Below are 14838 nucleotides of genomic sequence, written 5' to 3' on the forward strand. Positions count from 1 at the left end.
TATTATCTATAATCAAATCTTGTTTAGTTTTCTTGATATAAAGTCAAAACAAATTGAACTTTTGTAATAAATGTGTGCCTCGTGTGACGAGAGAATCATGTTAATCTTCCTCACGTCTTTTTCATTCTTTTCTTTATCTAGTCATTCATTCCAGACACCCATACAGTTTCTCTTAATGCAGTAAATCTGAACAGCTTCACTTCTAGTAGCAACAAATCTGGTTTCTTTTTTTTTTCTTTTTCTTTCTTAAAGAACCCTTTGTGTATTTTCTCCATTAACTCTCATTTCAAGTTTATTTTTCTGCCAGAAGCTGAAACTTATACTTCCCTCTGCTGCATTTGGAGTATAGGATGGAGGAGGAACCGAAATTGCCATTTTTAAGGAGGAGAAATGAATACCATGAGAATTGTCCTGGCTGTAAAGTTGAACTGGAAAAAGAGATGCAAAGGGGAATTCCTTTTAAAAGTCTATTTACTATATGGATGGTGGTTCTATGCACAGGTTTGATTCTATTAAGAAAGCTATTATTTAAAGGGGGTAATGAGTAATGACAGTAGGGTATTGCTAGAAAAGGTCAATCTGATTCTTAAGGAAAAAGGGTTGAGACTAATGAGTATTATTAAGAAACATGATGATTAGTTAATAGTTTATTATTAAGTATGTAGCCCGCGAATACACTTAACCATTTAACAAGGCGCAGAATCTGATCGGCTCGAACCCATGATTAGTGTTGAGATTAATGAGTATTATTAAGAAGCATTATTAGTTAATAGTTTATTATTTTGTCCTGGATCAGTGTCAAAACAAGATTGAAACTGATATTAATTTGTGATGTACACTAATGGGTTGATTTTCTTTTTTCTGTTTTCAGCTCTTCCTATATCATCTCTTTTCCCATTTCTTTACTTCATGGTGAGTTTCTTTTTCAGCATTACTTTAATTTATTTGTAGTGATTTTGGTCTGTATGAGAGTCTTTCTAGATTCATAATCAAATTGCAATAGGTCCTTCTGATGTATGATTTATTGGTTGGTTTTCCAAATCCAGAAACAGAAACAGAAAGTGTTTCTAAGTAGGCCTATACATGTTTATGGTTATGAATGTTGTTACTGTTTGTGAATGCCTTTTCACTTATTTCAAGCTGACCCAATTATTTTTCATTGTTGGCCTCATTTGAAATATTACTTTTTCTTTTTATATCTAGATTCAGATTCATATACAGAAAGAAGAATAAATTGCTCATGCACCTCTTTATTATTGTAGTCTCTAACTAGTGTATCATATTGTAGATAAGGGACTTCAATATTGCAGAAAAAGAAGAAGACATTGGTTTTTATGCGGGTTATTTAGGTAACAACATTCTATCCTTATAAATTGCATTTGTGGTTGATAATGACAAATTGGTTCAAATATAACAGTCTATAATATTACGATCTTTTAAGGTTCTTCATTTATGCTTGGGAGAGCTCTCACATCAGTCTTTTGGGGAATAATAGCTGATCGATATGGACGAAAACCAGTCATAATCATAGGCACTATTGCAGTGTTAGTACTCATAATGTCCTGTTTAGTGTCTATTTATTTTCAGTTTGAGATATTTATTTTGTTATTGCAGGGTTATTTTCAACACTCTATTTGGTCTTAGTGTAAACTTTTGGATGGCTGTCATTACAAGATTTCTACTTGGTAGCTTAAATGGTTTACTTGGACCTATAAAGGTAGTAAGTAGTAAATAGTAAATAAAAAACATCTTTCTTAATTGATGTTTTAAAATCATGTTACCATGAGCAGGCATATGCAATTGAAATTTTCACTGAAGAATATCAAGCTTTGGGAGTCTCAACTGTAAGATTTTTCAGATTTATGTATTTATTTGTTGATTTATTTTGGCTGTCCAAGCTTGAAGATGAAGGATCCAATGGCAGGTTTCAACTGCATGGGGAATTGGATTAATCATTGGACCAGCAGTGGGGGGATTTTTTGCTCAGGTAGTACTTCTTGGTCTTCATTTTTGGTAGATAAGGTGATATAGGATGAAAATTTTTATTTAATTTTTTGAAACTAAGAGTTGTTAATCGGGATAAATCTAGCATGAACCCCATTCCATTCAGAGCGTTCTTAGGGAGAATCGAAGATGGAATTGTTATTCACTTTTATGGTTTCCTTGAAATTAAGCAAATTTTTTCATTCTTTTTGGATGCTGAGGAACATGGGACTTGACCTATTTTATATAAGCAATTGAAAATGCATTATTTAGAACATTGACAAATAGGTTAGGGTGTTACATTGAATTAGAATAAAAAGACCATTAAGTTTGATTTTTTTTTTCTTTATAGAAAAAGGATAAGAACAAATGTTTTTGAACACTTGCAAATGAAACTATTTCTTCTAAAGTTAGCACTATTTCTTGAATCTTCATTCATCAGAATCAATTAGCCAGGCATCGTTTCAGAAGCATTGATACCCCATTCCTTTCATAGTAACTCATTTTGGAGTGAATTAGCACTTTGTTCCAAATTCCACTTTGAATAATAACATTCTTGATTAATAGTAAGCCAAACATGATTATATTTTCTTGACTATTATTCACTTGTTTGATATCTCAAGCTACTCTTGTAAGAATGGCAATGGCTCGGGTTTTCGATGGTCTGACCCGAAGGTCTCCAAAGACGAGACCCAATCTGGAGTTTTGGCTTATCTGATGTGACAAACCAAAAAAAACTACTTTTCACACAACTTGTTTAGGACCTGGGTCCATCCCTATCCAAGTAGGACCTGAGCATAACCAAAATAAATTTAAAACATAAAAGGTGCATAGATTTGTTTCTTATACCTTTCTAACAGGACCCGTTATACCCGGGTCAAACCAGACAAAATAGGACATGGGCTTACAAAAATTACTTTTAAATATGCATTTTAGCAAAAAACTAAATACTGGTTCTGCTTATCAAGCAAGAAAATGAAATTAAACCCTTACTACTTTTGACCCGAAATTGATGGGTCTTGAAACTGTTGGTTCCGAATATGACCCGGGTCAAACCCGACCCAATAATGGTGGATCTCTAATTTACTCGAGAGTGGGGTCCAGCGGGATCGCTTGTACTTCATACTGCCTTTTTTTTCTTGGTTGAAGAGCTAATTTGTTTGTCCATTTGTCAAACTTTTCTTCTAGCCTGCTAAGAAGTATCCAACTATCATCTCTGATGATTCTTTGTTTGGGAGGTAAATGTTCAATTCAATGACAACCCTTATGTTACAAGTGGTACTGATGGTTCATGATACTAAAGTGCATTGCTTTATGATGCAGGTTTCCATACTTTTTGCCCTGCCTTTGCATATCTGTCTTTGCATTTATAGTTACTATTCTGGTATTTTGGATACCGGTATGTCACAATATGATCCAGTTTCTGTAAGTTTGACATTATTGTGAATTGTACCCTTGCTCTTTACTTACAAGTTGTATTTTGCAGGAAACATTGCACAATCACAATACAAGTGGTAAAAGTCTTCATGATTCATTTGAAATACTTGAAGCTATGCCATCCTCACTTTTACTACTCGATAAAGAAGACATTGAAGAGACCGAAGAACCTGTATCTGAAAACCTATTCAGGAATTGGCCCTTAATGTCTTCAATCATTGTCTATTGTGTCTTCTCTCTTCATGATATGGCATACACAGAGGTTGCCTTTCTTTTGCAAAAAGGAAAAAACGTTTTTTTTAATAATGAAAATAATTTATAGAATTTGAATGAGACGCTGAACATGTTTAGTTTTCATTTTCAAAAACAAAAATATACGTCATAGATTTCATCATAGATTTAGTTTGTCAAATTAGCCTAACAAAATGTGTTGCTCAGACTCTGTTACTACACTCTAAGTTGAATCAACACATTTGAGAGCCTTCTAGCCTTGTCGAAATGTCTAGCATTTCCATAATTCAGAGGTTGACTTCTCTATTCATGATAGGCCTAGTAACTTAACAATGCTAATGATTTATAATTTCTAATAATCTATTGATGCATTGTTTGTCACTTTTCTGGTCTTGCTCATTTTCATTTCCAAATGCCTTAATGTGGAAAAAAACAATGATTCTTATAGTGACTTTTCTTTTTGAGGGTAGATCTTCTCTCTGTGGGCAGAAAGCCCGAGGAAGTTTGGGGGCTTGAGCTATTCAACGGAAGATGTCGGGGTAGTTCTTTCTATCTCAGGTATTATATCACTATATATATATATATATTGTCCTAATAAATGACATTTTTAATCCCAAAAAAATTAAGAATAGGCAATGTTGGACTAGATTTGTACCTGTTTGTTTCAATGTCATTCAAAGTCATGAGAAGTTATCAAGATTTTAAACCTTTATTTGAAACCCCAAGTTCATTTTTTCAACTATATTCAATGATTTCTCCAATTGATTTAATGTATTATCTAATTCATGGCCAGTTCTCCTTATAAACTACTATTTCCATTGCATTTGCTTCACTAGTGGGTTAACAAGTATACCATACTATTCAACTTTGATTGGTTAGGGCACTGCACCTCTAAACAGTCAAAAACAAAGAACTTGTAATAAATTCAAAAGTTATCATGTTTCATACAAGTTATCATGTTTTTTCAAGCCAAATCTCTTACACAACAGTAACAAAAGAATATCTAAGAATACTTGTGTACAAATTATTCCCATGTTCTTCATCTCTTATCCACTACTTAGGAGTCTTGAGACCATAAGACACTTTATATCATATTCCTGCAAATAACCTTTGAGATAATACAAATGATGTTGAAGGTTTTCATCATGGCATCTAATGGGGCACACAAAATCTCGTAACTAAATATATTACTAGATTCGATGGCGGGCTCATACAAGCGGGTTAGCTGTCATGAGTCATCTAGTGAAACTGGAACAAACCGGCTTGAACAAAAATGAAAGTATTATTATAGACAGAACATTTGCATGCTTGAGCAAGACATTATTAATAGGAACATTTGCATGCTTGATTCCCTTTCTAGGCCAAACAATTCTAATGCATTGTTGAACATATGTTTAAGTAGCTGTTTTGATGATTGAATAATTTTTTTTAAGGATTTGGTCTTCTAGTTTTTCAACTCTCTATCTTTCCATATCTGGGAAGGAAGTTGGGTCCTATCAAGATAGCACAAATTTTTGGAGTAAGTGATTATACTTTTCAATAATTTGTGAACATAAATACATACTCAAATGTGTGTCTAAAAGGAAAATTTTCCCATGATCGTAGGTCTTAACCATTCCCTTGTTGCAAGTTTACCCATATTTTACCTACCTCTCTGGAATGATGCTTTCGGTGTTGTTAAACTGTGCATCTCTTTTAAAGTTTTTTTTCTCTGTAAGTTCTCATTCATATCCTAGAGTGACTTAGATACTGAAAACTGTTATCACATATCTCAACTTATGTTGTGTTTGGATTTGTTATTCCAATCAGGTGGCCATTATAACTAGCATGTTCATAATGCAGAACAATGCTGTGGTATATTTCTATCTTGTTTACTCTTTATTCTATATTATCATATTATTTATTCGTAGTAACGTGACAGGCACAAAACCAAAGAGGAGCTGCAAATGGCATTTCAATGACACTAATGTCAATTTTTAAAGCTGCAGGTCCAGCCGGGGCAGGAATACTGTAAGTATCAAAGTTCATTTCACTAAATCTGTTTTTGCAATGTACTTTTATTTATTTTCTATCAAAGTATATAAGACATGTTCAAGACAAATAGAAAACTGTGTTTAAAGACAACATAAATGCCTTACTTTTCTATATCCATGGTGTAAGCGCTAAAATGATCATATATCTTGTCCAAATAATTCCAAAGAAAAATTATCTTGTCGTTTTCCAAATTTATTAACAATTTATGTATAACTAATAGTTTTGTATGACTTATTTGGGGACTTGACTGATATGTGTTTTAGGAATAATTTTTGTGTGGATTAAACTAATTTGGATTTATATGTTTATACTTCCAGATTTTCTTGGGCACAAAAGCGTCAGGATGCTGCTTTTCTACCAGGTTAGTAATTCACTTCTTGGGCTGTTATGTTATGTCTTTAGTGAGAATGACTTTTGCTACCTTATTGGGTTAAAATGAATTCCATTAGTAAGTTACATAATCAAGTAAATTATGTTTTAAAAATTGACTCAATAGAAAAAAAAGAAGTATTATGTACATTTATTGAAGAATATTTTGGGGGTAAATTGATAAAGACCTGAATTTAACATATTTGTTGCTTGACAATTCTTGTGATGTTAGGGGATCAGATGGTTTTCTTTGTGCTGAATATGATTGTGTTGTTTGGACTGATTTTAACGTTCAGACCGTTTTTAGTCACCAATGACCGAAGATAAATGATGATCGCATTGAATTGTAGATCTCCTTTTGTGCATCTCTTTTGTCAAGTTTTGAATTTTTTGGAAGTTCAAGGTTTTCTGTTTTCTTGTCTGATAAAAGTTTGTATTGTTGAATGATAATTATTAGTATAATGCACTAAAAATGTGATTTTGTTGTCTTATTTTGCTTCTTCTAATAATATCCTTATATGTATCTCATGTTGAAAATTATAAGTTTGTATAGCACATGCATAATGAAAACTTACTGAAATAAACATTTACAATTTTCAATAACTTAATTTTAGTCTCATTTTATCCGTAACTTTTGAATATTATTATAATTCGTTGTAATAACTTTAATAGAAGTTATTAATGGTTATTATTGGTTAGCAACCAATGGTTACCGTGGTTACTAACTGTCGATAAGAGCAAAATAACCGCCAAATAACTATAATGCAATCTTAAGACACCCCAACACTTCTATTTCAATTATTTCTGGATAAGAGCAAAATAACTGCCAAATAACTATAATGCTCTTAAGACACCCCCAACACTTCTATTTCAATTATTTCTGGGTAGCGTCTGCATTTTAATATAGGCAAGTCACACTCCAACACGATTTTCAAACCAAACGTATTTCTCGACATTTCTACCGTTCTCCTTTTACAAATCGATCATAATTGGTATCAAAGAGACTCACCACCGGCTAAGAATAAATGACCCATTAACAACCACATGTTCTTATATTCAGAACATTAAAATGCAATATTTTTTTCAGTTCAATGATGAATAATATTACTTGAATAATTATTTTAATGAGATATAAGAAACACCACAATTTTATTATTTTTTGTAACATATCAAACACTTTCACATTGCTACAAAAATTTAATTAAATATTTCAAATGTGCTTATGTTGAGTAACACAATTAAGATCTTGATCATATTTCAACAATTTCTTAAAAAAAAAAAAACTAAATTGTTACTCATATTGCTACCAAATTAACAGATAGTATACAAAAACAGGTAATACAAGTTAATCAAAATAGACAGACACAAACTTTGTCAAGACTCAAGACAAAAAATAATGTTAAAAGTACTCCTTTTCTGCATAAATAATATAACAATATTAAGCAACTACAAAAACTAGGTTTCTGAAACAAAGAGAACAAGCCAGTCAAAACTCACCATAAATTCACAAAGACAAAAGGTATCGAAAATAAAACAAGTTAAAGGTTCCCATAACGATCATTTTTCAAAATCAGTCTTTTTTTCAAATTATCCTTTAGAAGATTCGGTGATTGCTATGACCAATTAACTACTGGACAAGACTATCTCTTCTTCTTTCCACCTTTCCCAGATTTGGAAGGTGCTGCGCTTGAGGTTGATGCTGATGGCTCCTGTTTCTTAGTCCTCCCTGGGTGTCTACGCACCAAATCTGCCACATGGATCATCATCTCTTTTCCTGAAAGTTATTGTCAATAAATCTTATCATTAATCAGACATTGAGTTACAAAATCACTTTTACATCTACACAAATAGGTATATCAATGAAACCATCACAAATGAGTTATTAGCTCGTGTGAATGATGGGCCACAACAAATTTTCTGTTTTCCTAAATGGTCACACGCCCCATTTGGCTTATGGATCCGTTTCAGACAGAAATGTTTGAAAACTAAAATTAGTCAAAGATAGATTCATAAAATTAGATTCATATATATATATAAACAATAAGTGTTTTTAAATGGGGCATTAGCCTAGCAATATATAAACTGCATCAACTTTTGAAATAAGTTAAATTTTGTTAAATAAGAAAAAATCAACATAAAGGTGACAAAGGCAGTAAAATCAAGGCAAATCAAAGAGAAAAAAAAGGGCATATTGTAAACTATGTATGTTATTGAATGTTAAAACCGATAAACCGACTGATCTTAGAACTGATTAAACCGAACCAATGTTCATCTGCCAACCAACGGTTGAAGCTTTTGAAAAACCAACACCAACGGTTTCCAATTGTAAGTTTGGCGTGAAATGAGATTGTGATTGAGACAAAATAAGAGTTTTCAAATAGACTAATGTTAGGAGAAGAACGTGTCAATTCTTTTTTTTTGTTCTTGACTGAATGTCACCACAACTTTAGATAATGAATGATCTCTTCAATTGTTACTTCAATTGTTACTGCAAACAAAATAATAATAATTTGTTTTCTTCAATTGATAAAAACATGAGCAACATTGCACTACACAAGTCATTCCTAATTCATAGTTTAAATCTCCAAGTTAGCAAGAAAGTCACCAGCTTCTAGTGACCTCAATCCATAAAAGCCTTCTTAGGATGCAGCCAACTTCAAATAAACTCATAAATCAAATGCCAATGTGAAGTGATGGAGAGATGACTAAATTAATTAATTTCATGTTCTAGGTTTCAAATAATGCTATAATTTTAACTGAAGCAGTTTCTAAATTTCTACACAAGTCCATAGCTTCTAAAGATGCATTGACATAGACTAGGGACGAGAAGCAGATATTATGGATCCCTTTTTCCCTATTAATTCGTACATATCTAATTATTTCTACATTTTTTCCTTCTGTGACCTGGGTTTATGCCCTCGGGGCGGCTAGCATGAACCCCATTCAAATCAGTGTTATTAGTCAGAATCGAACCCGAGACATTTTCTTAGGTAAGATTATTGGTCACTTGAGTTACCCTGGTGGTGGGGTGAATTTCTATATACTTATAAGAATTTTTTAAAGCACTTATTTATAAATGGTTTGAATGAAAGAAACATTTTTTTAATACTTCTTTTTTTCATTTGTAAATGGAGCAAATTCATGCATGTCCTTACTTGAACCAATAGCTGGATTAGACAATGTGCCATCCTCCTTTTTCAGAGACACTCTCACTCTTCCTCTTTGCATGAAATCACGAGGATATGCCTTGTCAATCTGCAGAACAAGGCCAAACCCAAAAATTAAAGAAGATAATTTGGAGCTTTGTAAATAAGTCCATTCATTGTGATTAATGGCATTGCTTTGTTTGCATTACATTCCTCAGAAGTTCTGTAGGTAAGAATGTTGTACTTTAGAGTGAGTGAACTGACCTCAATAACAAAGGGTATTTTAAGATGGTTCAAGCAATCTCCAATCTCAGAGCATGTGGGATTTTCACAGGCTTTGGTTGCACTAATGCGCCTCCCCTCTGAAATCTTTTTCTTTGAATTTATGTAAACTGGATACAATATCACCCACTTCTTTATATTTGGGATTTCTCCATCCATATCTACAAGGGTAATTACAGGATGACAGATAAGAAATCAATGAGATGAAATAGTTGCATTAACAGTTATAATGTACACAAATTGCATGAATGAATAATCAATAATTCCGAGCAGTTTACTCCTTTTAAAAAATAAATCATAAAATCAGTCACATGGTTCACATCCATTCTGATGAATACTGGATCAATTAAGATTATGACGAGGAATTAAATTCCTTGAGACAAGAATTTCAATTAAGAAGAGGAATAATAATGGAAGAATCCCATGAAAATAAAAAGAGAACAAATCCGTTTTAGAAGAGAAGTTCAATTCATATTTTCAACATCTCATGCACATAATACACACTACTTATTTGCTCATTCTCACAACTCTAATTGAGGTTCTCTCGATTTCACTCAGCCTCCTCTCTTTCCCTTGTCAGAGCTATTATAGACCTCCTTGATCATTCACATCAGAAGCTAAAATCATGTATTGAAAGATGACAAGCTTCAAGCTTTGATATTCCAATTTACAGTACATTCCCCTTGTAAAGTGCAAACAGCATACATGTAAAAATACAGGAACCATTCAACAACAAACCTCCACTAAGAAAGGAAAATACCTACAAATAAACAGAAAACTCAAAGAATTTATCTAATCAAGGAAGATATACAACAATGATTGTTTTCTTTGGAATTTCATCAACAATTTACCTCTGGGTAGTAGTAGATTTTGATCTAATTAAGCAAAAACTAGCCAGATCAGAGAATTCAATGCTACTATATAATGAATTACAGAAGAAACTTTTCAACAACGATCTGAAGTGTGAAATAGCATGGATTGGAAAATATGGTTTATCAAACTAGATATAAAGCAATTGCACATATATCGATTCATATGTCTCAGATTGATACCACAAAAAGAAGAATTCACATGAAAAGATAACTGGGTCAAGATTACAGTAAAAAGTAGGAACTACCCATTATCATCATACAACATCTAATTAGATCTTCACTAATTCAAACAAAAGAATGTTGGGTCACAACTGGAAAGGGATGAATCAGTCTATAATCACCTGAATCAACGGAATGTAGAGATTTGAGATGAATACAGATCTTCCTACCGTACCGTGAGTTCGATTTCAAAGGTACCCAGATTGATCGGCGTAAGGCCTAGCTCTCGTGCAGCTCCGAACGCCGGCGAGTATTTGAGAGAAAAATGCTGCTTGAGATAAAACCTAGGATAACAATAAATTGTTATTTTTATGGTCAATAGTTTTAAATAAATAAATAAAAATGTTTACTTTATTGATTTAATATTTATATCACTTTTTATTTTACTTAAGGATTAAGAAGAAAATAAAAATATTTATCAACAAAAGTTTCTATAGCATCACTTAAAATTTATCAAAACATTATGTTTTACATTATTTAATCTAATTAAACCTTTTTTTTTTTTTACAAAATACAAATAACATCACTCCCATTTTTTTATTTTAATTTCTACAAAGAATACTTTTCAAATGTGATAATTAAATAGAAAAAATAATAAATCTTTAAAATGAGAAATTTATAAATTTCAAACAACATTTTTAAAGACTTAAAATGTCTCAATATATAACATACTTCAGCCTCCCAAAATTAATTTAAAAAATTACTTTTTTTTTTATAAAAATAAATTTTAAACAATACATTTAATGCACCATAGTTGATTAACTAATAACTTGAATAGTTAGAGGTGATTCATTTAAATCAACAATGAGTGAATTTTAGTAATAAAATGGTTACTTGAATAATAAAAAAAAACATAATTAAAAACTTCATTAGCCTTTGAAATATTTAAAGAAATAAAATAATAAGTTATTTTATTTTTAAACATTTTCAACCAGTTATGAATTAAATGAATTTGTTTGGGAGTTAATTAACTGTCGAATAATTATTAAGAAGGTTAATAATTATTAAGAAAGTCAATTAACCGCATTATTTAATTTTGATATTAATTAGTAAATTGATTAGATTTTATTTTAAAATTATGTTGATTATAAGTTAAAGACTTATTTAGACTAGAGATAATAATTTAAAACTTATTTTTGTAATTGGGACAATGTAAATAATGAGTGAATAATCAAAAAAATTTAATTGAGTTATTTTTATTTTTCTCAATTTTTATGTCATCTTTCTTCACTTTTAAATCTCCTTCCACAGATTTTATCAAATTGATCTCTGATTGATTTGTTCATATTATTATAGCAAATTTAGGCAAAGAAAAAGGCGGATCTATTGATCTTATCAAAATAAGACACGGCTTCTGGATCTTCGGATATCAAAGTAACTTCTGTACCTCAACTTTTTGAAATTCCAGTAGAATCATATATTACTCGCATGTCGATGGTTTTAGAGCCAAATTGAGTTTTGAATCCAAGTCGTACACCAACTATGACTCATATCCCTAACCATAACATCAAGAATCCAAACTAGAACCCTAATCAAACAACTACGAAAATGAAATACAATAATGAACCTCTTCTTTTATACATCCAATAGATCATCCAAGCCTAAACATTACCACAAACATTCTCACTAGAAGAACAAAATTAATTCGGATGGAGTCTAATTATTCGACTTGCTTTTCAAGCGAAAACTAAGATAGACTTTATTGATGGTTCATGTCCATATTCAAAAGATCAAGAGGATACAAACTAGCGGAGTAATGTTGATGCCTTAGTTATGACTTGGATTATGAATACAATATATGCAAGGATTGGAAAAAGATTTCAATCCAAGAAAACCAGTCGTGATCCGTGGCTTGAGATCAAAAGTCTAGATATGAAGAAAATAATGGTCCTCATACAACCTTCAAAAAGATATTAACTTTGTCCAACAAGGTGACCTTGACTTAGAAGAATATTATTATAAGGTAAGATTGTTGTGGGATGAGATGATGGGGTTAAAACCTCTAAGAGGATGCAAATGTAAATGATTCGATTTGATTGTGATGGATGCTTTCTTGAAACATAAATGTTTTAAAATGACGAGGAACTTAAACTTCTTCCATTTTTTATGGGGCTTGATGATAAATATGAGTATATTAAAGATCAAATTCTAATGCAAGATCCATGGACATATGTTTACAAATCATTACTATACTTCAGAATGTTGAAAAGAGAAGACTTTTTTCAAAAATCTACAATGGTGATAAAAAAAAGGGTGAAAGAGAGCTTATCATCCTCCAAACAAGTCTCTAATTAACTAGCCTCACTATGGAGACAGATGACACATGAATGATGGTTGTTTTAAGTTGATTGTTCGGACTAGAAACAACCAAAAGATAATACGATCAAGAAAAGACCATCGACTACTTTTGTTCATGCCATTGCAGACAAATATGATTTCCAATAACTTTCCATGAATGAATACAAAATGTATAAATAGTTTTAAAAAAGAACAAGAGAAATGGATCTTCTTCATCTGCATGTAAGTTTTCTAACTATATTTTTAATTAATTTGAATATGATTTCAGTATTAATGAATAAATAAATATATTAGATACATTACTCATTGATTCAAGAGTATTTTGTCATATATGTAATAATATGAATATATTTTCATATATAAGATAACTTAATGAATCTAGAATTATGTATTTAATGATTATTAAGTAGGAACATAACTAAAATATGAACTCTTAAACTTCTTGATTGTTTGAAACTTAAGGATGTATTATATGCATTATATTTTAGATATTGCTTAATTACAATTTCAAAACTTACCAAGGATAATAAAATGAACTATATTTTTTCAAAATCTGATTGTTATTTGCAGAACTTTAAAGCAATATTCAAAAAATTTGGAAAAGAGAATTGGAAATATGTACTTCATTGAAGACAATCCAATTTTTAACAAAATAATAAATATACAGTTCATTATTCTTTAAATGTTGTGTATGATTCATTTTTTTATTACACAAACGATTAAGACATTGTGCTTATAATGTTCTAAAAAATGTATTTCCTACTGTTATGAATAAACTTTTCATTGTTCAACATGTCATATCACCAAAATGTAAAGAATTCATTTCGTTCAAAACGTTTCTAAAACATTAAAGATTTTTTTATGACACTTAAAATCTTTGTGTTTAAAAAACTTCAAAAAAAAAAAATTATGTTAGTAAAAACAATATGACGCAACTACTAAAACAATTAAATTAGACAATGGGACTGAGTTTTTAAATGAAAAATATTCTAAAACGTTTAATATCTTTGAAATTAAGCATAAACAACTTGTGTTTACTTCACCTCAACAAAATAGTGTTATGGAGAGAAAAACAAACATTTACTTCAAGTTACAAGATCATTAATGATTGATTCTAATTTAGATTCTAAATTTTGATTTTATTCATTATTGATTAGAACTCATCTAATAAATAGAATTCCCACTAACATTTTATATGGAAAACTCTAATTAAAATGTTACAAAAAATAAAAAATAAAAAATAAAAATCAAATTATAACTATTTTAAAATTTTCAATTGTTTGTGTTATTCTGCAAATGCTTATCCAAATAAATCAAAATTTTCGAAAATAATCAATAAATATGTTTTCATTGGACATCCTTTAAATAAAAAATAATATACAGTTTATGAAATTGAAACAGAAAATGTTAGCATTTCAAGAGATGCTATTCTTCATAAAGATGTTTTTTCTATTTTCGATAAAATTGTCCAAACCAAAGAAATTCTACAATGAAACAAATTTTATCATTTTTCATATTTCTTACAATGAAACAAATTTTATCATTTTTCATATTTCTTTGAAACAGAATTATATAATTTAGATTATAATAACGATTTTGAAAATGTTGAAACTGAAAGTATAGAATATCAAATTTTGAATTATAATTATGAAAAAATAATTTATGTTTGACAAGATGAATATGAAATTAATGCTTCACTTGTTCAAGAAGAAATTGAAAATGTGTCTCGGAAAAGTTCAAATTTTATAAAAACAACATGTTTGGATGAAGGATTATGTTGCAAGTCAAGTTGAGACATACAAATATAAAAACAAAGTTGGTTACCACTATCATTTCTACTTTTATCAACTTACAACAATGAAGAATACATTGAATTTTTGGGTAACATTGATCAGTTTGTTGAACCAACTTCATACAAACAAACAATTTTAAATCTAAATTAGATTAAAGTATGGATGATGAATTCA

At 30.4% G+C, this 14838-nt stretch overlaps 2 protein-coding genes across 4 annotated transcripts; one reads left to right on the plus strand and one right to left on the minus strand.

Annotated features, from left to right (window-relative positions):
* The first annotated feature begins 324 nt into the window (after positions 1–324).
* On the plus strand, positions 325–6381 carry LOC124943695 (protein ZINC INDUCED FACILITATOR-LIKE 1-like). The gene is made up of 17 exons (XM_047484171.1): positions 325–501; positions 872–912; positions 1289–1349; positions 1442–1544; positions 1615–1717; positions 1791–1844; positions 1925–1987; positions 3172–3221; positions 3307–3382; positions 3470–3682; positions 4122–4209; positions 5085–5170; positions 5257–5364; positions 5461–5505; positions 5573–5661; positions 6003–6046; positions 6287–6381. The coding sequence occupies exons 1-17, from the start codon at positions 351–353 to the stop codon at positions 6379–6381; spliced, it is 1470 nt and encodes a 489-aa protein (XP_047340127.1). The 5' UTR covers positions 325–350.
* A 1067-nt stretch (positions 6382–7448) lies between these two features.
* LOC124941974 (signal recognition particle 19 kDa protein) lies at positions 7449–10854 on the minus strand. 3 transcript variants are annotated; one of them, XM_047482366.1, is made up of 4 exons: positions 10696–10854; positions 9465–9643; positions 9210–9309; positions 7449–7828 (listed from the first exon to the last, which is right to left on the minus strand). In XM_047482366.1, exons 2-4 carry the CDS (start codon positions 9639–9641, stop codon positions 7695–7697), a joined length of 411 nt encoding a protein of 136 aa, XP_047338322.1. In that variant the 5' UTR covers positions 9642–9643; positions 10696–10854; the 3' UTR covers positions 7449–7694. The 3 variants fall into 3 exon arrangements, with proteins under 3 accessions (XP_047338322.1, XP_047338323.1, XP_047338324.1); XM_047482367.1 differs by having other exon boundaries at positions 9465–9646; positions 10696–10846; XM_047482368.1 differs by having other exon boundaries at positions 10749–10842.
* Positions 10855–14838: the final 3984 nt, after the last annotated feature.

The sequence above is a fragment of the Impatiens glandulifera genome, chromosome 6 (genome assembly GCF_907164915.1).
Source record: "Impatiens glandulifera chromosome 6, dImpGla2.1, whole genome shotgun sequence".
Taxonomy (NCBI): domain Eukaryota; kingdom Viridiplantae; phylum Streptophyta; class Magnoliopsida; order Ericales; family Balsaminaceae; genus Impatiens; species Impatiens glandulifera.